The sequence below is a fragment of the Anthonomus grandis genome, chromosome 22 (assembly GCF_022605725.1).
Source record: "Anthonomus grandis grandis chromosome 22, icAntGran1.3, whole genome shotgun sequence".
NCBI lineage: Eukaryota > Metazoa > Arthropoda > Insecta > Coleoptera > Curculionidae > Anthonomus > Anthonomus grandis.
This window is the reverse complement of record NC_065567.1, coordinates 26867595-26893808: the sequence shown is the minus strand read 5'-3', so window position 1 is coordinate 26893808 and position 26214 is coordinate 26867595. Positions and strand designations below refer to the sequence as shown.

General features: G+C 28.5%; 1 protein-coding gene across 1 annotated transcript in view; it reads left to right on the top strand.

Annotated features, from left to right (window-relative positions):
- LOC126749148 (transducin-like enhancer protein 4) overlaps nt 1-26214 on the top strand; it is a 99155-nt gene that overhangs the window by 44753 nt on the left and 28188 nt on the right. Inside the window, exons 6-7 of the mRNA XM_050458819.1 lie at nt 19847-20075; nt 24960-24985. Coding sequence (XP_050314776.1) covers nt 19847-20075; nt 24960-24985 — 255 coding nt within the window. The remainder of the gene's footprint in view (nt 1-19846; nt 20076-24959; nt 24986-26214) is intronic.

Genomic DNA, 26214 nt, shown 5'->3' with positions numbered 1-26214 from the left:
AAATTGAACAGATACAGTTATGAAAATTTGTGCACATATTCTCTGGAGGATTTGATTGGACACCTATTTCAGCGTTTTTCAAAATTCGTACAAGATTTTGCAAAAAAAAATATTTTTGAAAAAAAATTGTTTTTTTTTCCCTAAAAAATTGAGAAAATGTCCATAACTCAAAAAATTAATGAGATATAATTTTGAAAATTTGTGCACATATTCTCTGGAGGATTTGATTGGACACCTATTTCAGCGTTTTTCAAAATTCGTACAAGATTTTGCAAAAAAAAATATTTTTGAAAAAAATTGTTTTTTTTTCCTAGAAAATTGAGAAAATGTCCATAACTCAAAAAATTAATGAGATATAATTTTGAAAATTTGTGCACATATTCTCTGGAGGATTTGATTGGACACCTATTTCAGCGTTTTTCAAAATTCGTACAAGATTTTGCAAAAAAAAATATTTTTGAAAAAAATTGTTTTTTTTTTTCCCTAAAAAATTGAGAAAATGTCCATAACTCAAAAAATTAATGAGATATAATTTTGAAAATTTGTGCACATATTCTCCGGAGGATTTGATTAGACACCTATTTCAGCGTTTTTCAAAATTCGTACAAGATTTTGCAAAAAAAAATATTTTTGTTAAAAAATGTGTTTTTTTTTCCTAGAAAATTGAGAAAATGTCCATAACTCAAAAAATTAATGAGATATAATTTTGAAAATTTGTGCACATATTCTCTGGAGGATTTGATTGGACACCTATTTCAGCGTTTTTCAAAATTCGTACAAGATTTTGCAAAAAAAAATATTTTTGTTAAAAAATGTGTTTTTTTTTCCTAGAAAATTGAGAAAATGTCCATAACTCAAAAAATTAATGAGATATAATTTTGAAAATTTGTGCACATATTCTCCGGAGGATTTGATTAGACACCTATTTCAGCGTTTTTCAAAATTCGTACAAGATTTTGCAAAAAAAAATATTTTTGTTAAAAAATGTGTTTTTTTTTTCCTAGAAAATTGAGAAAATGTCCATAACTCAAAAAATTAATGAGATATAATTTTGAAAATTTGTGCACATATTCTCTGGAGGATTTGATTGGACACCTATTTCAGCGTTTTTCAAAATTCGTACAAGATTTTGCAAAAAAAAATATTTTTGTTAAAAAATGTGTTTTTTTTTCCTAGAAAATTGAGAAAATGTCCATAACTCAAAAAATTAATGAGATATAATTTTGAAAATTTGTGCACATATTCTCCGGAGGATTTGATTAGACACCTATTTCAGCGTTTTTCAAAATTCGTACAAGATTTTGCAAAAAAAAATATTTTTGTTAAAAAATGTGTTTTTTTTTCCTAGAAAATTGAGAAAATGTCCATAACTCAAAAAATTAATGAGATATAATTTTGAAAATTTGTGCACATATTCTCTGGAGGATTTGATTGGACACCTATTTCAGCGTTTTTCAAAATTCGTACAAGATTTTGCAAAAAAAAATATTTTTGTTAAAAAATGTGTTTTTTTTTTCCTAGAAAATTGAGAAAATGTCCATAACTCAAAAAATTAATGAGATATAATTTTGAAAATTTGTGCACATATTCTCCGGAGGATTTGATTAGACACCTATTTCAGCGTTTTTCAAAATTCGTACAAGATTTTGCAAAAAAAAATATTTTTGTTAAAAAATGTGTTTTTTTTTCCTAGAAAATTGAGAAAATGTCCATAACTCAAAAAATTAATGAGATATAATTTTGAAAATTTGTGCACATATTCTCTGGAGGATTTGATTGGACACCTATTTCAGCGTTTTTCAAAATTCGTACAAGATTTTGCAAAAAAAAATATTTTTGTTAAAAAATGTGTTTTTTTTTCCTAGAAAATTGAGAAAATGTCCATAACTCAAAAAATTAATGAGATATAATTTTGAAAATTTGTGCACATATTCTCTGGAGGATTTGATTGGACACCTATTTTAGCGTTTTTCAAAATTCGTACAAGATTTTGCAAAAAAAAATATTTTTGTTAAAAAATGTGTTTTTTTTTTCCTAGAAAATTGAGAAAATGTCCATAACTCAAAAAATTAATGAGATATAATTTTGAAAATTTGTGCACATATTCTCTGGAGGATTTGATTGGACACCTATTTTAGCGTTTTTCAAAATTCGTACAAGATTTTGCAAAAAAAAATATTTTTGTTAAAAAATGTGTTTTTTTTTTCCTAGAAAATTGAGAAAATGTCCATAACTCAAAAAATTAATGAGATATAATTTTGAAAATTTGTGCACATATTCTCCGGAGGATTTGATTAGACACCTATTTCAGCGTTTTTCAAAATTCGTACAAGATTTTGCAAAAAAAAATATTTTTGTTAAAAAATGTGTTTTTTTTTCCTAGAAAATTGAGAAAATGTCCATAACTCAAAAAATTAATGAGATATAATTTTGAAAATTTGTGCACATATTCTCTGGAGGATTTGATTGGACACCTATTTCAGCGTTTTTCAAAATTCGTACAAGATTTTGCAAAAAAAAATATTTTTGTTAAAAAATGTGTTTTTTTTTCCTAGAAAATTGAGAAAATGTCCATAACTCAAAAAATTAATGAGATATAATTTTGAAAATTTGTGCACATATTCTCCGGAGGATTTGATTAGACACCTATTTCAGCGTTTTTCAAAATTCGTACAAGATTTTGCAAAAAAAAATATTTTTGTTAAAAAATGTGTTTTTTTTTTCCTAGAAAATTGAGAAAATGTCCATAACTCAAAAAATTAATGAGATATAATTTTGAAAATTTGTGCACATATTCTCTGGAGGATTTGATTGGACACCTATTTCAGCGTTTTTCAAAATTCGTACAAGATTTTGCAAAAAAAAATATTTTTGTTAAAAAATGTGTTTTTTTTTCCTAGAAAATTGAGAAAATGTCCATAACTCAAAAAATTAATGAGATATAATTTTGAAAATTTGTGCACATATTCTCCGGAGGATTTGATTAGACACCTATTTCAGCGTTTTTCAAAATTCGTACAAGATTTTGCAAAAAAAAATATTTTTGTTAAAAAATGTGTTTTTTTTTCCTAGAAAATTGAGAAAATGTCCATAACTCAAAAAATTAATGAGATATAATTTTGAAAATTTGTGCACATATTCTCTGGAGGATTTGATTGGACACCTATTTCAGCGTTTTTCAAAATTCGTACAAGATTTTGCAAAAAAAAAATATTTTTGTTAAAAAATGTGTTTTTTTTTCCTAGAAAATTGAGAAAATGTCCATAACTCAAAAAATTAATGAGATATAATTTTGAAAATTTGTGCACATATTCTCTGGAGGATTTGATTGGACACCTATTTTAGCGTTTTTCAAAATTCGTACAAGATTTTGCAAAAAAAAAATATTTTTGTTAAAAAATGTGTTTTTTTTTCCTAGAAAATTGAGAAAATGTCCATAACTCAAAAAATTAATGAGATATAATTTTGAAAATTTGTGCACATATTCTCTGGAGGATTTGATTGGACACCTATTTCAGCGTTTTTCAAAATTCGTACAAGATTTTGCAAAAAAAAATATTTTTGTTAAAAAATGTGTTTTTTTTTCCTAGAAAATTGAGAAAATGTCCATAACTCAAAAAATTAATGAGATATAATTTTGAAAATTTGTGCACATATTCTCCGGAGGATTTGATTAGACACCTATTTCAGCGTTTTTCAAAATTCGTACAAGATTTTGCAAAAAAAAATATTTTTGTTAAAAAATGTGTTTTTTTTTCCTAGAAAATTGAGAAAATGTCCATAACTCAAAAAATTAATGAGATATAATTTTGAAAATTTGTGCACATATTCTCCGGAGGATTTGATTAGACACCTATTTCAGCGTTTTTCAAAATTCGTACAAGATTTTGCAAAAAAAAATATTTTTGTTAAAAAATGTGTTTTTTTTTCCTAGAAAATTGAGAAAATGTCCATAACTCAAAAAATTAATGAGATATAATTTTGAAAATTTGTGCACATATTCTCTGGTGGATTTGATTGGACACCTATTTCAGCGTTTTTCAAAATTCGTACAAGATTTTGCAAAAAAAAATATTTTTGAAAAAAATTGTTTTTTTTTTCCTAGAAAATTGAGAAAATGTCCATAACTCAAAAAATTAATGAGATATAATTTTGAAAATTTGTGCACATATTCTCTGGAGGATTTGATTGGACACCTATTTCAGCGTTTTTCAAAATTCGTACAAGATTTTGCAAAAAAAAATATTTTTGTTAAAAAATGTGTTTTTTTTTCCTAGAAAATTGAGAAAATGTCCATAACTCAAAAAATTAATGAGATATAATTTTGAAAATTTGTGCACATATTCTCCGGAGGATTTGATTAGACACCTATTTCAGCGTTTTTCAAAATTCGTACAAGATTTTGCAAAAAAAAATATTTTTGTTAAAAAATGTGTTTTTTTTTCCTAGAAAATTGAGAAAATGTCCATAACTCAAAAAATTAATGAGATATAATTTTGAAAATTTGTGCACATATTCTCTGGAGGATTTGATTGGACACCTATTTTAGCGTTTTTCAAAATTCGTACAAGATTTTGCAAAAAAAAATATTTTTGTTAAAAAATGTGTTTTTTTTTCCTAGAAAATTGAGAAAATGTCCATAACTCAAAAAATTAATGAGATATAATTTTGAAAATTTGTGCACATATTCTCTGGAGGATTTGATTGGACACCTATTTCAGCGTTTTTCAAAATTCGTACAAGATTTTGCAAAAAAAAATATTTTTGTTAAAAAATGTGTTTTTTTTTCCTAGAAAATTGAGAAAATGTCCATAACTCAAAAAATTAATGAGATATAATTTTGAAAATTTGTGCACATATTCTCTGGAGGATTTGATTGGACACCTATTTTAGCGTTTTTCAAAATTCGTACAAGATTTTGCAAAAAAAAATATTTTTGTTAAAAAATGTGTTTTTTTTTCCTAGAAAATTGAGAAAATGTCCATAACTCAAAAAATTAATGAGATATAATTTTGAAAATTTGTGCACATATTCTCTGGAGGATTTGATTGGACACCTATTTCAGCGTTTTTCAAAATTCGTACAAGATTTTGCAAAAAAAAAATATTTTTGTTAAAAAATGTGTTTTTTTTTTCCTAGAAAATTGAGAAAATGTCCATAACTCAAAAAATTAATGAGATATAATTTTGAAAATTTGTGCACATATTCTCCGGAGGATTTGATTAGACACCTATTTCAGCGTTTTTCAAAATTCGTACAAGATTTTGCAAAAAAAAATATTTTTGTTAAAAAATGTGTTTTTTTTTCCTAGAAAATTGAGAAAATGTCCATAACTCAAAAAATTAATGAGATATAATTTTGAAAATTTGTGCACATATTCTCCGGAGGATTTGATTAGACACCTATTTCAGCGTTTTTCAAAATTCGTACAAGATTTTGCAAAAAAAAATATTTTTGTTAAAAAATGTGTTTTTTTTTTCCTAGAAAATTGAGAAAATGTCCATAACTCAAAAAATTAATGAGATATAATTTTGAAAATTTGTGCACATATTCTCTGGTGGATTTGATTGGACACCTATTTCAGCGTTTTTCAAAATTCGTACAAGATTTTGCAAAAAAAAATATTTTTGAAAAAAATTGTTTTTTTTTCCTAGAAAATTGAGAAAATGTCCATAACTCAAAAAATTAATGAGATATAATTTTGAAAATTTGTGCACATATTCTCTGGAGGATTTGATTGGACACCTATTTCAGCGTTTTTCAAAATTCGTACAAGATTTTGCAAAAAAAAATATTTTTGTTAAAAAATGTGTTTTTTTTTCCTAGAAAATTGAGAAAATGTCCATAACTCAAAAAATTAATGAGATATAATTTTGAAAATTTGTGCACATATTCTCCGGAGGATTTGATTAGACACCTATTTCAGCGTTTTTCAAAATTCGTACAAGATTTTGCAAAAAAAAATATTTTTGTTAAAAAATGTGTTTTTTTTTCCTAGAAAATTGAGAAAATGTCCATAACTCAAAAAATTAATGAGATATAATTTTGAAAATTTGTGCACATATTCTCCGGAGGATTTGATTGGACACCTATTTCAGCGTTTTTCAAAATTCGTACAAGATTTTGCAAAAAAAAATATTTTTGTTAAAAAATGTGTTTTTTTTTCCTAGAAAATTGAGAAAATGTCCATAACTCAAAAAATTAATGAGATATAATTTTGAAAATTTGTGCACATATTCTCTGGAGGATTTGATTGGACACCTATTTCAGCGTTTTTCAAAATTCGTACAAGATTTTGCAAAAAAAAATATTTTTGTTAAAAAATGTGTTTTTTTCCTAGAAAATTGAGAAAATGTCCATAACTCAAAAAATTAATGAGATATAATTTTGAAAATTTGTGCACATATTCTCCGGAGGATTTGATTAGACACCTATTTCAGCGTTTTTCAAAATTCGTACAAGATTTTGCAAAAAAAAATATTTTTGTTAAAAAATGTGTTTTTTTTTCCTAGAAAATTGAGAAAATGTCCATAACTCAAAAAATTAATGAGATATAATTTTGAAAATTTGTGCACATATTCTCTGGAGGATTTGATTGGACACCTATTTCAGCGTTTTTCAAAATTCGTACAAGATTTTGCAAAAAAAAATATTTTTGTTAAAAAATGTGTTTTTTTCCTAGAAAATTGAGAAAATGTCCATAACTCAAAAAATTAATGAGATATAATTTTGAAAATTTGTGCACATATTCTCCGGAGGATTTGATTAGACACCTATTTCAGCGTTTTTCAAAATTCGTACAAGATTTTGCAAAAAAAAATATTTTTGTTAAAAAATGTGTTTTTTTTTCCTAGAAAATTGAGAAAATGTCCATAACTCAAAAAATTAATGAGATATAATTTTGAAAATTTGTGCACATATTCTCTGGAGGATTTGATTGGACACCTATTTCAGCGTTTTTTAAAATTCGTACAAGATTTTGCAAAAAAAAATATTTTTGAAAAAAATTGTTTTTTTTTTTCCCTAAAAAATTGAGAAAATGTCCATAACTCAAAAAATTAATGAGATATAATTTTGAAAATTTGTGCACATATTCTCTGGAGGATTTGATTGGACACCTATTTCAGCGTTTTTCAAAATTCGTACAAGATTTTGCAAAAAAAAATATTTTTGAAAAAAATTGTTTTTTTTTTCCCTAAAAAATTGAGAAAATGTCCATAACTCAAAAAATTAATGAGATATAATTTTGAAAATTTGTGCACATATTCTCCGGAGGATTTGATTAGACACCTATTTCAGCGTTTTTCAAAATTCGTACAAGATTTTGCAAAAAAAAATATTTTTGTTAAAAAATGTGTTTTTTTTTCCTAGAAAATTGAGAAAATGTCCATAACTCAAAAAATTAATGAGATATAATTTTGAAAATTTGTGCACATATTCTCTGGAGGATTTGATTGGACACCTATTTCAGCGTTTTTCAAAATTCGTACAAGATTTTGCAAAAAAAAATATTTTTGTTAAAAAATGTGTTTTTTTTTTCCTAGAAAATTGAGAAAATGTCCATAACTCAAAAAATTAATGAGATATAATTTTGAAAATTTGTGCACATATTCTCCGGAGGATTTGATTAGACACCTATTTCAGCGTTTTTCAAAATTCGTACAAGATTTTGCAAAAAAAAATATTTTTGTTAAAAAATGTGTTTTTTTTTCCTAGAAAATTGAGAAAATGTCCATAACTCAAAAAATTAATGAGATATAATTTTGAAAATTTGTGCACATATTCTCTGGAGGATTTGATTGGACACCTATTTCAGCGTTTTTCAAAATTCGTACAAGATTTTGCAAAAAAAAATATTTTTGTTAAAAAATGTGTTTTTTTTTTCCTAGAAAATTGAGAAAATGTCCATAACTCAAAAAATTAATGAGATATAATTTTGAAAATTTGTGCACATATTCTCCGGAGGATTTGATTGGACACCTATTTCAGCGTTTTTCAAAATTCGTACAAGATTTTGCAAAAAAAAATATTTTTGTTAAAAAATGTGTTTTTTTTTCCTAGAAAATTGAGAAAATGTCCATAACTCAAAAAATTAATGAGATATAATTTTGAAAATTTGTGCACATATTCTCCGGAGGATTTGATTAGACACCTATTTCAGCGTTTTTCAAAATTCGTACAAGATTTTGCAAAAAAAAATATTTTTGTTAAAAAATGTGTTTTTTTTTCCTAGAAAATTGAGAAAATGTCCATAACTCAAAAAATTAATGAGATATAATTTTGAAAATTTGTGCACATATTCTCCGGAGGATTTGATTGGACACCTATTTCAGCGTTTTTCAAAATTCGTACAAGATTTTGCAAAAAAAAATATTTTTGTTAAAAAATGTGTTTTTTTTTCCTAGAAAATTGAGAAAATGTCCATAACTCAAAAAATTAATGAGATATAATTTTGAAAATTTGTGCACATATTCTCTGGAGGATTTGATTGGACACCTATTTCAGCGTTTTTCAAAATTCGTACAAGATTTTGCAAAAAAAAATATTTTTGAAAAAAATTGTTTTTTTTTTCCCTAAAAAATTGAGAAAATGTCCATAACTCAAAAAATTAATGAGATATAATTTTGAAAATTTGTGCACATATTCTCCGGAGGATTTGATTAGACACCTATTTCAGCGTTTTTCAAAATTCGTACAAGATTTTGCAAAAAAAAATATTTTTGTTAAAAAATGTGTTTTTTTTTCCTAGAAAATTGAGAAAATGTCCATAACTCAAAAAATTAATGAGATATAATTTTGAAAATTTGTGCACATATTCTCCGGAGGATTTGATTGGACACCTATTTCAGCGTTTTTCAAAATTCGTACAAGATTTTGCAAAAAAAAATATTTTTGTTAAAAAATGTGTTTTTTTTTCCTAGAAAATTGAGAAAATGTCCATAACTCAAAAAATTAATGAGATATAATTTTGAAAATTTGTGCACATATTCTCTGGAGGATTTGATTGGACACCTATTTCAGCGTTTTTCAAAATTCGTACAAGATTTTGCAAAAAAAAATATTTTTGTTAAAAAATGTGTTTTTTTTTCCTAGAAAATTGAGAAAATGTCCATAACTCAAAAAATTAATGAGATATAATTTTGAAAATTTGTGCACATATTCTCCGGAGGATTTGATTAGACACCTATTTCAGCGTTTTTCAAAATTCGTACAAGATTTTGCAAAAAAAAATATTTTTGTTAAAAAATGTGTTTTTTTTTCCTAGAAAATTGAGAAAATGTCCATAACTCAAAAAATTAATGAGATATAATTTTGAAAATTTGTGCACATATTCTCTGGAGGATTTGATTGGACACCTATTTTAGCGTTTTTCAAAATTCGTACAAGATTTTGCAAAAAAAAATATTTTTGTTAAAAAATGTGTTTTTTTTTTCCTAGAAAATTGAGAAAATGTCCATAACTCAAAAAATTAATGAGATATAATTTTGAAAATTTGTGCACATATTCTCTGGAGGATTTGATTGGACACCTATTTCAGCGTTTTTCAAAATTCGTACAAGATTTTGCAAAAAAAAAATATTTTTGTTAAAAAATGTGTTTTTTTTTCCTAGAAAATTGAGAAAATGTCCATAACTCAAAAAATTAATGAGATATAATTTTGAAAATTTGTGCACATATTCTCTGGAGGATTTGATTAGACACCTATTTCAGCGTTTTTCAAAATTCGTACAAGATTTTGCAAAAAAAAATATTTTTGTTAAAAAATGTGTTTTTTTTTCCTAGAAAATTGAGAAAATGTCCATAACTCAAAAAATTAATGAGATATAATTTTGAAAATTTGTGCACATATTCTCTGGAGGATTTGATTGGACACCTATTTCAGCGTTTTTCAAAATTCGTACAAGATTTTGCAAAAAAAAAATATTTTTGTTAAAAAATGTGTTTTTTTTTCCTAGAAAATTGAGAAAATGTCCATAACTCAAAAAATTAATGAGATATAATTTTGAAAATTTGTGCACATATTCTCTGGAGGATTTGATTGGACACCTATTTTAGCGTTTTTCAAAATTCGTACAAGATTTTGCAAAAAAAAATATTTTTGTTAAAAAATGTGTTTTTTTTTTCCTAGAAAATTGAGAAAATGTCCATAACTCAAAAAATTAATGAGATATAATTTTGAAAATTTGTGCACATATTCTCTGGAGGATTTGATTGGACACCTATTTTAGCGTTTTTCAAAATTCGTACAAGATTTTGCAAAAAAAAATATTTTTGTTAAAAAATGTGTTTTTTTTTCCTAGAAAATTGAGAAAATGTCCATAACTCAAAAAATTAATGAGATATAATTTTGAAAATTTGTGCACATATTCTCCGGAGGATTTGATTAGACACCTATTTCAGCGTTTTTCAAAATTCGTACAAGATTTTGCAAAAAAAAATATTTTTGTTAAAAAATGTGTTTTTTTTTCCTAGAAAATTGAGAAAATGTCCATAACTCAAAAAATTAATGAGATATAATTTTGAAAATTTGTGCACATATTCTCTGGTGGATTTGATTGGACACCTATTTCAGCGTTTTTCAAAATTCGTACAAGATTTTGCAAAAAAAAATATTTTTGAAAAAAATTGTTTTTTTTTCCCTAAAAAATTGAGAAAATGTCCATAACTCAAAAAATTAATGAGATATAATTTTGAAAATTTGTGCACATATTCTCTGGAGGATTTGATTGGACACCTATTTCAGCGTTTTTCAAAATTCGTACAAGATTTTGCAAAAAAAAATATTTTTGTTAAAAAATGTGTTTTTTTTTCCTAGAAAATTGAGAAAATGTCCATAACTCAAAAAATTAATGAGATATAATTTTGAAAATTTGTGCACATATTCTCTGGAGGATTTGATTGGACACCTATTTTAGCGTTTTTCAAAATTCGTACAAGATTTTGCAAAAAAAAATATTTTTGAAAAAAATTGTTTTTTTTTCCTAGAAAATTGAGAAAATGTCCATAACTCAAAAAATTAATGAGATATAATTTTGAAAATTTGTGCACATATTCTCTGGAGGATTTGATTGGACACCTATTTCAGCGTTTTTCAAAATTCGTACAAGATTTTGCAAAAAAAAATATTTTTGTTAAAAAATGTGTTTTTTTTTCCTAGAAAATTGAGAAAATGTCCATAACTCAAAAAATTAATGAGATATAATTTTGAAAATTTGTGCACATATTCTCCGGAGGATTTGATTAGACACCTATTTCAGCGTTTTTCAAAATTCGTACAAGATTTTGCAAAAAAAAATATTTTTGTTAAAAAATGTGTTTTTTTTTCCTAGAAAATTGAGAAAATGTCCATAACTCAAAAAATTAATGAGATATAATTTTGAAAATTTGTGCACATATTCTCCGGAGGATTTGATTAGACACCTATTTCAGCGTTTTTCAAAATTCGTACAAGATTTTGCAAAAAAAAATATTTTTGTTAAAAAATGTGTTTTTTTTTTCCTAGAAAATTGAGAAAATGTCCATAACTCAAAAAATTAATGAGATATAATTTTGAAAATTTGTGCACATATTCTCTGGTGGATTTGATTGGACACCTATTTCAGCGTTTTTCAAAATTCGTACAAGATTTTGCAAAAAAAAATATTTTTGAAAAAAATTGTTTTTTTTTCCTAGAAAATTGAGAAAATGTCCATAACTCAAAAAATTAATGAGATATAATTTTGAAAATTTGTGCACATATTCTCTGGAGGATTTGATTGGACACCTATTTCAGCGTTTTTCAAAATTCGTACAAGATTTTGCAAAAAAAAATATTTTTGTTAAAAAATGTGTTTTTTTTTCCTAGAAAATTGAGAAAATGTCCATAACTCAAAAAATTAATGAGATATAATTTTGAAAATTTGTGCACATATTCTCCGGAGGATTTGATTAGACACCTATTTCAGCGTTTTTCAAAATTCGTACAAGATTTTGCAAAAAAAAAATATTTTTGTTAAAAAATGTGTTTTTTTTTCCTAGAAAATTGAGAAAATGTCCATAACTCAAAAAATTAATGAGATATAATTTTGAAAATTTGTGCACATATTCTCCGGAGGATTTGATTGGACACCTATTTCAGCGTTTTTCAAAATTCGTACAAGATTTTGCAAAAAAAAATATTTTTGTTAAAAAATGTGTTTTTTTTTCCTAGAAAATTGAGAAAATGTCCATAACTCAAAAAATTAATGAGATATAATTTTGAAAATTTGTGCACATATTCTCTGGAGGATTTGATTGGACACCTATTTCAGCGTTTTTCAAAATTCGTACAAGATTTTGCAAAAAAAAATATTTTTGTTAAAAAATGTGTTTTTTTTTTCCTAGAAAATTGAGAAAATGTCCATAACTCAAAAAATTAATGAGATATAATTTTGAAAATTTGTGCACATATTCTCTGGAGGATTTGATTAGACACCTATTTCAGCGTTTTTCAAAATTCGTACAAGATTTTGCAAAAAAAAATATTTTTGTTAAAAAATGTGTTTTTTTTTCCTAGAAAATTGAGAAAATGTCCATAACTCAAAAAATTAATGAGATATAATTTTGAAAATTTGTGCACATATTCTCTGGAGGATTTGATTGGACACCTATTTCAGCGTTTTTCAAAATTCGTACAAGATTTTGCAAAAAAAAATATTTTTGTTAAAAAATGTGTTTTTTTTTCCTAGAAAATTGAGAAAATGTCCATAACTCAAAAAATTAATGAGATATAATTTTGAAAATTTGTGCACATATTCTCTGGAGGATTTGATTGGACACCTATTTTAGCGTTTTTCAAAATTCGTACAAGATTTTGCAAAAAAAAATATTTTTGTTAAAAAATGTGTTTTTTTTTCCTAGAAAATTGAGAAAATGTCCATAACTCAAAAAATTAATGAGATATAATTTTGAAAATTTGTGCACATATTCTCTGGAGGATTTGATTGGACACCTATTTTAGCGTTTTTCAAAATTCGTACAAGATTTTGCAAAAAAAAAATATTTTTGTTAAAAAATGTGTTTTTTTTTCCTAGAAAATTGAGAAAATGTCCATAACTCAAAAAATTAATGAGATATAATTTTGAAAATTTGTGCACATATTCTCCGGAGGATTTGATTAGACACCTATTTCAGCGTTTTTCAAAATTCGTACAAGATTTTGCAAAAAAAAATATTTTTGTTAAAAAATGTGTTTTTTTTTCCTAGAAAATTGAGAAAATGTCCATAACTCAAAAAATTAATGAGATATAATTTTGAAAATTTGTGCACATATTCTCTGGTGGATTTGATTGGACACCTATTTCAGCGTTTTTCAAAATTCGTACAAGATTTTGCAAAAAAAAATATTTTTGAAAAAAATTGTTTTTTTTTCCCTAAAAAATTGAGAAAATGTCCATAACTCAAAAAATTAATGAGATATAATTTTGAAAATTTGTGCACATATTCTCTGGAGGATTTGATTGGACACCTATTTCAGCGTTTTTCAAAATTCGTACAAGATTTTGCAAAAAAAAATATTTTTGTTAAAAAATGTGTTTTTTTTTCCTAGAAAATTGAGAAAATGTCCATAACTCAAAAAATTAATGAGATATAATTTTGAAAATTTGTGCACATATTCTCTGGAGGATTTGATTGGACACCTATTTTAGCGTTTTTCAAAATTCGTACAAGATTTTGCAAAAAAAAATATTTTTGAAAAAAATTGTTTTTTTTTCCCTAAAAAATTGAGAAAATGTCCATAACTCAAAAAATTAATGAGATATAATTTTGAAAATTTGTGCACATATTCTCTGGAGGATTTGATTGGACACCTATTTTAGCGTTTTTCAAAATTCGTACAAGATTTTGCAAAAAAAAATATTTTTGAAAAAAATTGTTTTTTTTTCCCTAAAAAATTGAGAAAATGTCCATAACTCAAAAAATTAATCAGATATAATTTTGAAAATTTGTGCACATATTCTCTGGAGGATTTGATTGGACACCTATTTTAGCGTTTTTCAAAATTCGTACAAGATTTTGCAAAAAAAAATATTTTTGAAAAAAATTGTTTTTTTTTCCCTAAAAAATTGAGAAAATGTCCATAACTCAAAAAATTAATGAGATATAATTTTGAAAATTTGTGCACATATTCTCTGGAGGATTTGATTGGACACCTATTTCAGCGTTTTTCAAAATTCGTACAAGATTTTGCAAAAAAAAATATTTTTGAAAAAAATTGTTTTTTTTTCCCTAAAAAATTGAGAAAATGTCCATAACTCAAAAAATTAATGAGATATAATTTTGAAAATTTGTGCACATATTCTCCGGAGGATTTGATTGGACACCTATTTTAGCGTTTTTCAAAATTCGTACAAGATTTTGCAAAAAAAAATATTTTTGTTAAAAAATGTGTTTTTTTTTCCTAGAAAATTGAGAAAATGTCCATAACTCAAAAAATTAATGAGATATAATTTTGAAAATTTGTGCACATATTCTCCGGAGGATTTGATTGGACACCTATTTTAGCGTTTTTCAAAATTCGTACAAGATTTTGCAAAAAAAAATATTTTTGAAAAAAATTGTTTTTTTTTCCCTAAAAAATTGAGAAAATGTCCATAACTCAAAAAATTAATGAGATATAATTTTGAAAATTTGTGCACATATTCTCCGGAGGATTTGATTGGACACCTATTTTAGCGTTTTTCAAAATTCGTACAAGATTTTGCAAAAAAAAATATTTTTGTTAAAAAATGTGTTTTTTTTTCCTAGAAAATTGAGAAAATGTCCATAACTCAAAAAATTAATGAGATATAATTTTGAAAATTTGTGCACATATTCTCCGGAGGATTTGATTGGACACCTATTTTAGCGTTTTTCAAAATTCGTACAAGATTTTGCAAAAAAAAATATTTTTGTTAAAAAATGTGTTTTTTTTTCCTAGAAAATTGAGAAAATGTCCATAACTCAAAAAATTTATGAGATATAATTTTGAAAATTTGTGCACATATTCTCCGGAGGATTTGATTGGACACCTATTTCAGCGTTTTTCAAAATTCGTACAAGATTTTGCAAAAAAAAATATTTTTGTTAAAAAATGTGTTTTTTTTTCCTAGAAAATTGAGAAAATGTCCATAACTCAAAAAATTAATGAGATATAATTTTGAAAATTTGTGCACATATTCTCCGGAGGATTTGATTGGACACCTATTTCAGCGTTTTTCAAAATTCGTACAAGATTTTGCAAAAAAAAATATTTTTGTTAAAAAATGTGTTTTTTTCCTAGAAAATTGAGAAAATGTCCATAACTCAAAAAATTAATGAGATATAATTTTGAAAATTTGTGCACATATTCTCTGGAGGATTTGATTGGACACCTATTTCAGCGTTTTTCAAAATTCGTACAAGATTTTGCAAAAAAAAATATTTTTGTTAAAAAATGTGTTTTTTTTTCCTAGAAAATTGAGAAAATGTCCATAACTCAAAAAATTAATGAGATATAATTTTGAAAATTTGTGCACATATTCTCTGGAGGATTTGATTGGACACCTATTTTAGCGTTTTTCAAAATTCGTACAAGATTTTGCAAAAAAAAATATTTTTGTTAAAAAATGTGTTTTTTTTTCCTAGAAAATTGAGAAAATGTCCATAACTCAAAAAATTAATGAGATATAATTTTGAAAATTTGTGCACATATTCTCTGGAGGATTTGATTGGACACCTATTTCAGCGTTTTTCAAAATTCGTACAAGATTTTGCAAAAAAAAATATTTTTGTTAAAAAATGTGTTTTTTTTTCCTAGAAAATTGAGAAAATGTCCATAACTCAAAAAATTAATGAGATATAATTTTGAAAATTTGTGCACATATTCTCCGGAGGATTTGATTAGACACCTATTTCAGCGTTTTTCAAAATTCGTACAAGATTTTGCAAAAAAAAATATTTTTGTTAAAAAATGTGTTTTTTTTTCCTAGAAAATTGAGAAAATGTCCATAACTCAAAAAATTAATGAGATATAATTTTGAAAATTTGTGCACATATTCTCTGGAGGATTTGATTGGACACCTATTTCAGCGTTTTTCAAAATTCTTACAAGATTTTGCAAAAAAAAATATTTTTGTTAAAAAATGTTATATATATAAAAGCTTTCAACGTATTAACCCCTAACTGGAATAAAGGCTCTCCTCGTGAAAACTCCAAAATGAAATGTAATCCTTACGAGAGCCGCCTCGCATCTAACTATTCTACGGTAAAATCCATAAAATATTAATATACCTTTCACTCTCCTCGGTTGCTGGAAAACCGTTCCCCAGGGCCAGAGATTTACCCCACACGGGATATTTTCCGAGTCTATTCTTTACCTAATCAACATTCCAATCACCTTTCGACTTTATCGACGCGGCAGGAAGGGTCCTGCTACTACGGCTGCTGCTCCCGATATTCCCGACAGGAAAATTAAGTGGAGCGGAGAAATTTTCTCCATATGGTGCAGTCGAGTCGGATCGTTCTGCGAGTTGGATCCATTCGGAGAAACTGAATAGAGCGAGACGATTCAGATTTGAATCTTATTCTGTATACTTTAAGAAATTCATTTTTAATAGAAACAAACAGCATTTAAAAAAATGATCCTTACAAGTACAATTTTTATGGTTGAAAAATCTGGATGTGGAGCTTCTGGCAAGGGTTGTTTTAAAAGTTTAAATTCTAGTATTTAAAAAAAGTCGTGCAAAATATATGACCGTTCGAAAGTTTGCATATGACCACTCGTACACTTTTGCCAATTTATTTCCGCGAGCGCTTTTCTTTATTTTCCAAAGCCCGGCATTTTCCACTCCGGCACATTTTTCACGGCTCTTTTCCTGTAAAACCAGAACATGGAACGCTAAAATAGAAAATAAAAGTAAATTATGTGGAATGGCTTTATTCCATGCGAATTTGCTTTTCGCTTTTTCTTTTTTTTTATTTGCTGCTTTCGGTGTTGCATGATGTGGCGGTGGGAAAGAGCAATTTCCTGAAATGTGTGACGGAAACTCGGCCTTTTGTTGTTTTTATTGTGTTCCCTTTTTGCGGTATGTGTCATTATATTTGTTTCTCTGTTCTTTAGTGAAACCTAAATATGTAATTTATAAGAATTATTCAATTTTTCTTTAAATTATTTAAGGGAATCTAATAAGTATTTCATTAATTTCCTGAGTCAAAACTCAATAAGAAAAAATTGCTAGGCACCTATTTGAAAAAATATGCCATAACTGAAAAATATATACTCTTTTTTTTTATAAAACCGATTTGAATAAAGTATAGTATTCCAGTTGCGACCTCGTTGAATCCGATTACACCGGTACGAAATCATTAATCGATCGGGTAAAACGTAAATGCATTCCATCCAAATATCGCTTACAAAATAAAAAAGCGAATAAAAAAAATCGGCGCTTTAAAGCGGCGCTTCAAATTGACTAAAACACCGAAAAAAAAGCAAAAAAGAAACTACGACAATCGCGCAATTATTAATTTGCCTTGACATGGAACAAAGCGCCATGTCGGGCTAATTCCGAATTTAAAAGCGCCCGCGCTTTTTAGTCCGGGATAATCCAATTAGTCCCCTGCAAACGTTGGGGTCTAAAGGGGGAACGTATAGTGAAAAAATAAACATAGTTCGGGTTAGTTTTACCGGATTAATTTTCTAGTTAAATTTCATTTATTTCAGCATAATAAGTTCGGATTGCGTTAAAATTACGTTAATTACTTAGCGCTCATGATCATTTGTGAAATTCATTTTTGAGCTTCAATAATTCAATCTATATTAAATTCAACCTAAAAAGTTAAAAAAAAAAAAACACTTGTATTTTCCGGCTTTTATATGGAACGTAATATACGTCCCAAATAGGTTTATCGCTTCAAAGGGCACAGTTGGATTTTTCATCCGGACCCCTCTGGATTCTAGTCGGGGTTAAATGATTTAAACTTTTACAGGAAATTTTATTTTAATATGTTTCACTGCAACATTTTTATTTATTTATTCCTAATACGAATTATACGTCAATAATACTTGTGTATGCGTATATTGGATTCATTATCCAGTAATAAAATAATTATATTTAATAACAGTAATTGAATTTTAACTATCTATGGCAATGTCTTGTTCTGATCGTACACATCATGAAAATATCTAAGGAAATTAAAACGCTATGAAAAAATCCCGTTTCGAAATTGAACTAACTATACCAGCGGCTTCAAGAAAACACCGGGTTATAATGGGATTCGAGCAGAACTAACTGAATGAGAGCACACACTGAAAATTCGGAAAAAGTCATTTTTCGATGGGTGGTGTCATTGGATTCAAAAGGACAAAACTAAGATAAAACCGTTAGATTTTTCCCGATAGTGCTCATAGAAGTCAAGATATCGACCTCCAAAGTTTGGGATTTTTATTATGCATTGGCGTGACAGTAATAAAACAACGTGCTGATGTTGTTAATGTTTAGAGAGGAAAGGTCTCCTCGAAAAAAATTCTTAGTTGTTGAAACTTTAAACCGCCATTAATATGATTTAATCCAGGTAGTAGCAACAGTAACAAAAACAAAAAAAAACGTACAGAAAGCATTTGCAACCATCCGGAATAATCAGTGTGCTCTAAAACTCGTTTAAAAACCCAGGCGGGCGGAAAACAAGCAAAACGAGTGCCGGGCTCGATTTTTAATTTGGCATTCGATTTTTTGAGGCCCGTCAGACGGGAAACAAAGGGCCGATGTCGGACTAATCCGGGATTTAAAAAGCTACCCGCTTTCCGTTTTACTATGCGACGACCGCAGACCTTGCAATCTATGCATGTACGGGAAGAGAATTAGCGAGATTGTATTAATATTGTATGTGTGCATTTGAGAAGAGTATTTTTGGTGTTTTGTCTCCCTGTGCAAGAAAGCATGTCATTAAATTCAATCCGAAGATTTAGAGCAAAAACTATTCTTGCATAATCTGCCACATAACGAAAACGATAATAAACTTTAAAGATTAATACAAGATAAAGAGAAGCCGGTGAGTGTTCCGTCAGAGATTTAAATTTACAGAAAACTCTTTCTCTTATGGGATTATCGCGAAAGAGAGGCAAAGAAATCCTTTGTTATTCACTTGGAGCACCTCTTCGCCTCTCCGTTGTACCCAGCGCGAAAGCGACTTAGAAAAAGGTGAATAGGAAATTTGCTTTTTCTTTCAAGTTCGCTGCGCGCTGGAAATTTAAATTTTATTACATTAAAATATAGCGTTTAATAGAAAAGCACTTTGGAATTCGAATTGGCTCGTCTCTCTCTCTCTCTCTCTCTCTCTCTCTTTTTACATATTTACACCGTTTAAGCTAAAATTTATTTTATAAGTTAAAATTTATGTCGGAGTACAAACAAGACGTCACTGCTAAGTACAAAAACAAAAGGGAACAAGGAGAATAACTCTTCATCTTCTCCGGTGAGGGAAAATAACTATATATGTGAACCCTCCCAGGCAACTCTAAAACGCTCTTATGCGGCTCGTTTCTGTAAGCCGTGATTTCGTATTCTATCCGCACATCCGAAATTGTTTTTCCTTTTCTCGTAGCAAAATTCGAGACCATTGTAAAATACTTGCGGGCTCACCCCAGGGTTTTATTAACTCGAAACATTTGTTTTCGAGTGTCTTTCTTTTCCCGTCTCTTGTTTGGTGGCCCTTGAAATTTACCGAGCGCTCGTACTTATCCTTTATTGATTACACTACTATATTTGTTATTATTAACATAATTGAGTTCGGTTAAATTTGTTAAATAAATTGCTTATTTGAGTACCTAATATACATGTTTTAATGAACTTGTTTGTATTTTATATTTTAGCAACAACGACCAGACTTGCCACGACTATTGCAGCAAATGCATGCGCAGCTACCCGCTCACGCAGCCCCGCCAATACCCATGATGCCTCATCCCAGTTTGGGTGGCGCTCCTCCAAGTTCAGCAGCGAGCATTTTGGGATTATCGGGAGCGATACCTGCGCAGCACCCTTTAAACATGTTGGCCAGTAAACCGGAACTCCATCGGCCGGACGACGTCAAATCAAATAGCGGTAAGTGATTAATAATAATCGGATAACGTTAAAATGTAAAATTTCCGTTTCGAAAATTGTTCCTTTCATATTTCAAACGTTCCGCACAATTTAAAAGTTTTTCACTCTCCAGCAACCGAGTGGGAGTCCCAATTCATAAATCATGACGCGAAATAACTAAATTTCACGCAAAAGAGAATTATTGTACCACTTTGCGAGGAGTTTCGAATGCGGCAACCCCGAATTTAGGGTTTTATTTCTTTTTCCTCCCTTTTCCCGGACGTCGTTGCTAAGTGGTAATTTTGTAGGCGATTAAAATAAATGCTGGCCGGGACGTTGTGAGTGCATTTTAAGAATTAAAAGCCGCTTTTAGTTTATACTTTTTAAACCGTCGAGATAATGAAAGATTTCCTGTTTTTAAGAAAAGGGGTTTGGATAAATTGAAATTTATAGCAGGACATTTTTTATTCTCAGAAAAAGGGGCTCGTTATATATTTTTTTGGACTCAGAAATGTATCCAAATGATAAGTCTGACCGTTATATTATGTGGAAATAGCGGTCGAATAAAAACCATCATTTCAGTTATAGTTTATTTCAAATAGGTAGAGAGTATTAAAACCTAATTAGTAATTTTTTTTTGTAAGTAGAAGTCCATTCCTGAAGTGGAGTGGCTATAATATAGCGGGATGGGAAGGGCGGGAAGACTTTCCTCCTAATGAAAATGCCAATCTTTTGTCAAGAGTTACGCATTTCGATGAGTTCACTCATCATCATCAGACTTTAACACTACACAGCTGTGATGTTTACACGAAAAACAATAATGAGAAATGTCTTCCCGCTCTCCCAATCCGCTATAAAACCTTATTGAGTGCAAAAGGGGTACAAGGTAAAAATGGTAGACAAAGGTGTGCAGACAGGCAGGGTACTCTAATATAAATTAAATTAAGTATCATAATTTTATTGAAACTTTAAAAAAAATTTAAATAATAATGCATATTAGGGTTTTAATCATAAAAGAATGTATTTTTCGTCATCTGATTTAAATAAACATTAATGAAATAGCATAATTATTTTTTTTTTTAATATTGTAAATATGAAATACATAAGTTAATTTAATATGATTAATATTTAGATTTAATTCGCAATGATATGGCGATAATTGCAGCACAGTAATTTTATGTTTTTTCGTTTATCTTCTAGGACATTTTTAATAACAAGATTTGTGAATATTGGCTATGGCTAGTAACTCTTTTTTTATTATGTTGGATTCAAACTCAATATTCTTGTCAGTTAAGGAATTCATAATTTCTTGTTTTTTTCCAAGATATAATGCGCCGTGAATTGTATGACAGCGTTGAACACCGAATCATCTGCAAGAAATTTTATCATTTCTCCATAATAACGATCATATCTCCGTGATACGAATGATCTCAAAACCTTTTTTTACGAAACGATCTTTACTTCCAATATGGGTAATTATAAGTCTTTTCGCTTTTCCTGATGGCATTTTAATGCCCGTTGACAAACTTTCGATGTGTGCTAGGCAGTCACCGATCTGGACTTTCTTTATATCTTTTTGCCATATTTTTTGAACAATATGTCCTTAATTAAGGTCAAATAAAATCTTTTGCTCCCTGTAGTACTGCTTGATGGTTCTTAGGAACTTTTTTCTCCAGCAAACAAACAATTTACATCACTTTCCAGTAGAACTGATTTACATTTATGCTTTTATTATGCAAAATACATTTTTATTTAAAGTGATCTATAAGAATTTTTTACTTATCAAAGCAATACTATCGTTTCGGCCAAGCTCCTTTTTGAAATAAAAAAATTAACTTTTTTTCTAACTGCACGTTTAGTGTCTTTATAAAGGACTCTGGCTGGTCTTTCTATACTATGCTTTCGAGGTTCTACTTATCCTGTCTTGTTTTTCGCAATAGTCTATAACTGGTAATTTTCCTATTCTAGTCATTTGGGAAAATTCCTGTACAGCTTCATCTACAGCAAAACTAGGGTGGTCATATTTTAAACAATCATACACATTTAACACAACAGCTTTTTCATTGGCTGTTAATGCAAAAGTATGCGTAGTACATTTATTATTAGAAGTTCTTTTCGTTGGAGTAAACGTCTGATCCATTTTTAATATTTATATACTGTATTATTACTACCCACTATTAATATTACCTTATTTAACACTTTTGAAGTAATGAAGTAAATTGAACACAATGAAGCTTACATTGCCAAATTAGTATATTTAATATTATGCTATTCTGCGTTACATTTCCCGCTTTATTCATTAACTAAGTACTAACGACCACAGATGACCACAAAAACTCTGAAGATTACATTTTATTGCTCTCAACGTATTTGAAATATAGTATAGCTTTAGATGTGGTCTCTATACTTACCTATCATAAATTATATGGTATATATGAGAGGTTATATTCCACAATTTGTCCGCATCGAGTGAAATTTCATAATTGGCTAATACTAATTAGGGTAGTATATTTACGGTTTATTTATTTAATAAAATAAAATGAATACAGCATTTAGTTGGTCATTCTTTTTATTAGGCATTCAAGAGAGAAGCCTAAAGAGAAAAAAACCTAACATATTTCCAACATTTCTTTCTTCACAAAACACATTCACTCCATTCTTCATTCATTCTCCTAATACTTTTCTGCTGTTCCTTAATTTTTTTATACAGTCCCAAGTCAGCCAAACTTTCTGAGGTCCCGAATTTTTGTTTTTCGTTAACAGCTGCTCTTTGTTAATTCAATCCACCTCTATTTAAATAAAAATTGACTTTGATTCTCCTAGATCACGTTGCTGTAGTTGTTCTTTACCTCTAATTGTTTTGCAATTTGCTTTACAGATTGGACACCACAAATAACGTCTCCTCTTGCCCTAAAAATAACAAAATACGTATTGGGGTTACTAATGTTACTGATCTTTCGTCATTTCTTTTTTATTATACCAACAATTTTGTTCCCTACAATAATGTACATTAGAACAATGTTGTTTTTTAATAAATATTTGAATAGACTCTTTCGTTTGAGCATAAAGTAGAATATCCTTTAAAGTATTTTGAAATACCGGTATTTTAATTATTTGTTTCTCGTATTTTTAAACATATTTGTTCGCGATCGACTTTCTAGAAGAATCGGCTTATTTTGCTCTTGCTTTTGATAGAACTACAATTTCGGGATAAAATTGTTTAGTTCAGTTTTTGTTTTAAATAAATAAAATAAGTCAGCAGACTTCTGAATATCTTGCGTTGTAAGCATTGAACAGCGGTACGTTTCACTCACTCTGAAACGTGAATAAAATTCTGCGTTCCTATTGGTCGCATGGACAAAACCACTTTTAGAATAATATGATGAATATGAACAAACCCTTCTCTCATTTTCTACAAAAAAAAAAGGATAAGGCGGGTTTTGGAATGGAACCCCTCATATTATACCTCGCTATACAGGTTGTTCTAGAGTTTTCCTATTTAATGCCAAAAAAAATCCGATTCAAATTGAAAATGAAAAAATTGACAGTTCAAATGATGGCTTTGATGCATTAAAAAAATTGTATGCCTAAGGCGTTAATTTTCCACAAACCAAAACTGTCAATGACTCCGATATAGAGAAACTTGTTAACTCGCGATAAAATCGGTTTAACAACAACAAACAACCCCCCTTATCCGATCTAACATTATTACAAGCCCATTCAGTACACTAATTAAGCCTCCGCATAACACTTTTAAGCACTTATGTCCCGGTAAATCCTCAATCGGCCTCTCAGAAACCACCCTCCCGAATATTCCTCAAGGAAACCGGCGGACCGGAACGAAGAGCTTCCACGTTCCCTTTCCGTAATGACGATGACTCTTCAGGGTTGACATGACAACGATACGCATTGAATGCTGTCGTATCGTAGGACGAAACATATTATTGCGTTGTTAATTTGATTGAGTCTTAGGGTCTTAAATGTCTCTTAAAAGCTCGTATAAGGTCTGCCTAATCTTTCAATTAGTTAAATAATTCCTATGTCTAAAAGAACACAAACAATAAAAAAACATATTCTCATTAACTAGGAAATCCTGTGCTAAAAACCACGAGCGGGCATTTCATATTCATGAGGCTGCTTCATGCTTTATGCCCGGCAAGTTTTCCACCAGAGAGTTTATTGTTTGCCAGAACGGCGGCGCCGGGCGTCACTGCAAAGAAGAGCAAAAAAATGAAAAAAAAAAAAAATAAAAAAATGTCCGAAGCCTGTCATGAATTTTTAATGCTGGATTTTGGAACGATGCGATGCGACCGAGAATAATAGTTTGGGTTTCTAGGTCGATCTCACCATTTCGTTACAGGGCCGGCTATAACAAGTATTTATTTATTTACCTCAAGAATCTCATCCGGACTATAAATTGCTTTAATTATTAATGATATTTTCTTTGTGGCATAGCACAGTTTTAAAAAATAGGTATTATAAAATGCCTTGTCATCTTTTGCGATTTAGAAGAGATATTCATAGGATAAATCTACGACTAAGAAATACTCTGATAACCAAGCATCGCAAAGAACTCTTTAAAAAATCATTCTCCTATAATTTGCTCATATTATTTAATATTTTAATTAATAACTACATTGTTATGTTGAATTTTTCAATGTTAAAGTCTCTAAAATTTAGTATTTAGTAAATAGAACATGTGGTACCTGCCTACTTATAGTTTTGTACAGGGAGGCAAATTATATAAATCATAATTCATTTTTAAAAATCCTTACCGGACTAATATGCATACTTGACGCGTATTTACAGGTGTTGAGTTGTGCAGGTTCGGCCTTTTATTTTTTTTATCTTCGAAATTTAAGTTACGTATAATATATATCTAACCAATTTCGTTTTTTATTGCAGGATTGAACTCGGCCGAAGAAAGACATGTAAGTACGATTTTAACTTAATCAAGATTGGCAACATTGCCAGTTTCAATTAGAATGAAACCAATTACGAAGCATTCAAGGAATATCGCAAAAATGATCGTTAATCCAGACCTGGCTCGAAATCCCATTACGGGCGCAAAGAACAAAAGAAAGCGTTTATTTCTCATCGTTTAGCCGGCCGGCGGAGAAATTAGTTCTGAAGTCGAGTTCGCAAATAAATTGAGAGCTGTAATTATTTTTTACTCCCGGCTTGTTTCCCAGTTTCCTTAATATTCTCAAACTTCGGATTAGTAGGGTTTTTCCCTTGACTCGTTTGGGCGCCCTTCAAGACTAGGAAAAACTTTTTTTTAAGTCTCATTATAGAAAACGGTTTTATTCGACGACTTAGAAGTGACATCTATTGTTCAAATAATTTCTATTAAAATAATAATGGGAAATCGTCGACGATCCGCCCCTGTTTTCCCGAGATATCCATATGAACAGATTTCAGCAAAGTTTAGTGGCTCGATGGCGTTCAAGTGGGGCCGGATTTCGCGAATGTAGTAGACTACGTAATGAGGGTTAATGTTCGCGTCACTACCCCTGCTAAATATCCTGCCGCTCGCTCCCCCGGTGTTAATGGGTTTGAATATTTAATTGACTGCCACGCCAGATTTCTTGGTATTAACGAGGAAATAAATTTTGATTGGACATTTGCACGCCAGCCCGTGAAATTGAACATATGTAAGCTCAGGAACTGCGGTTTAATGTTTTTTTTCTTGCAATTTTCAATCCTTTGAGTATCTTCTTATTTATCTACCTAATTCATAATTTAAATAGGTGTGATATACTTAATAATAAGATTACGAGGTTCTGAGAATAATTTAATGTTTTATTGCTTAATAATGATTTCTACGAAGAATATAAATAAACAAAAGACAATAAACGTTAATAATGCATTTAAATTTCTTTTGTTCTTAAGGTATTTTAGCAATCAATCATGAGTATGACTACCATAAAAATTAATGTTTTGATAAATCTTTTTACGTCCTATTATTATTAGTTCATTTATATACAGGGTGTCCCAAATTCGAGAACCGTAAGAGTTACGGGGTCGGTTAAATGGAGGCAAAGTTGCGCAATTTGGAAATTAATAAAATGACGTTTAAAAATTTTTAAAATTCCGGATACTTCAACAGATATCCAAAAAAAAATCGAAATTTGTCAAAATCGTTTTCACCTTCTACTGA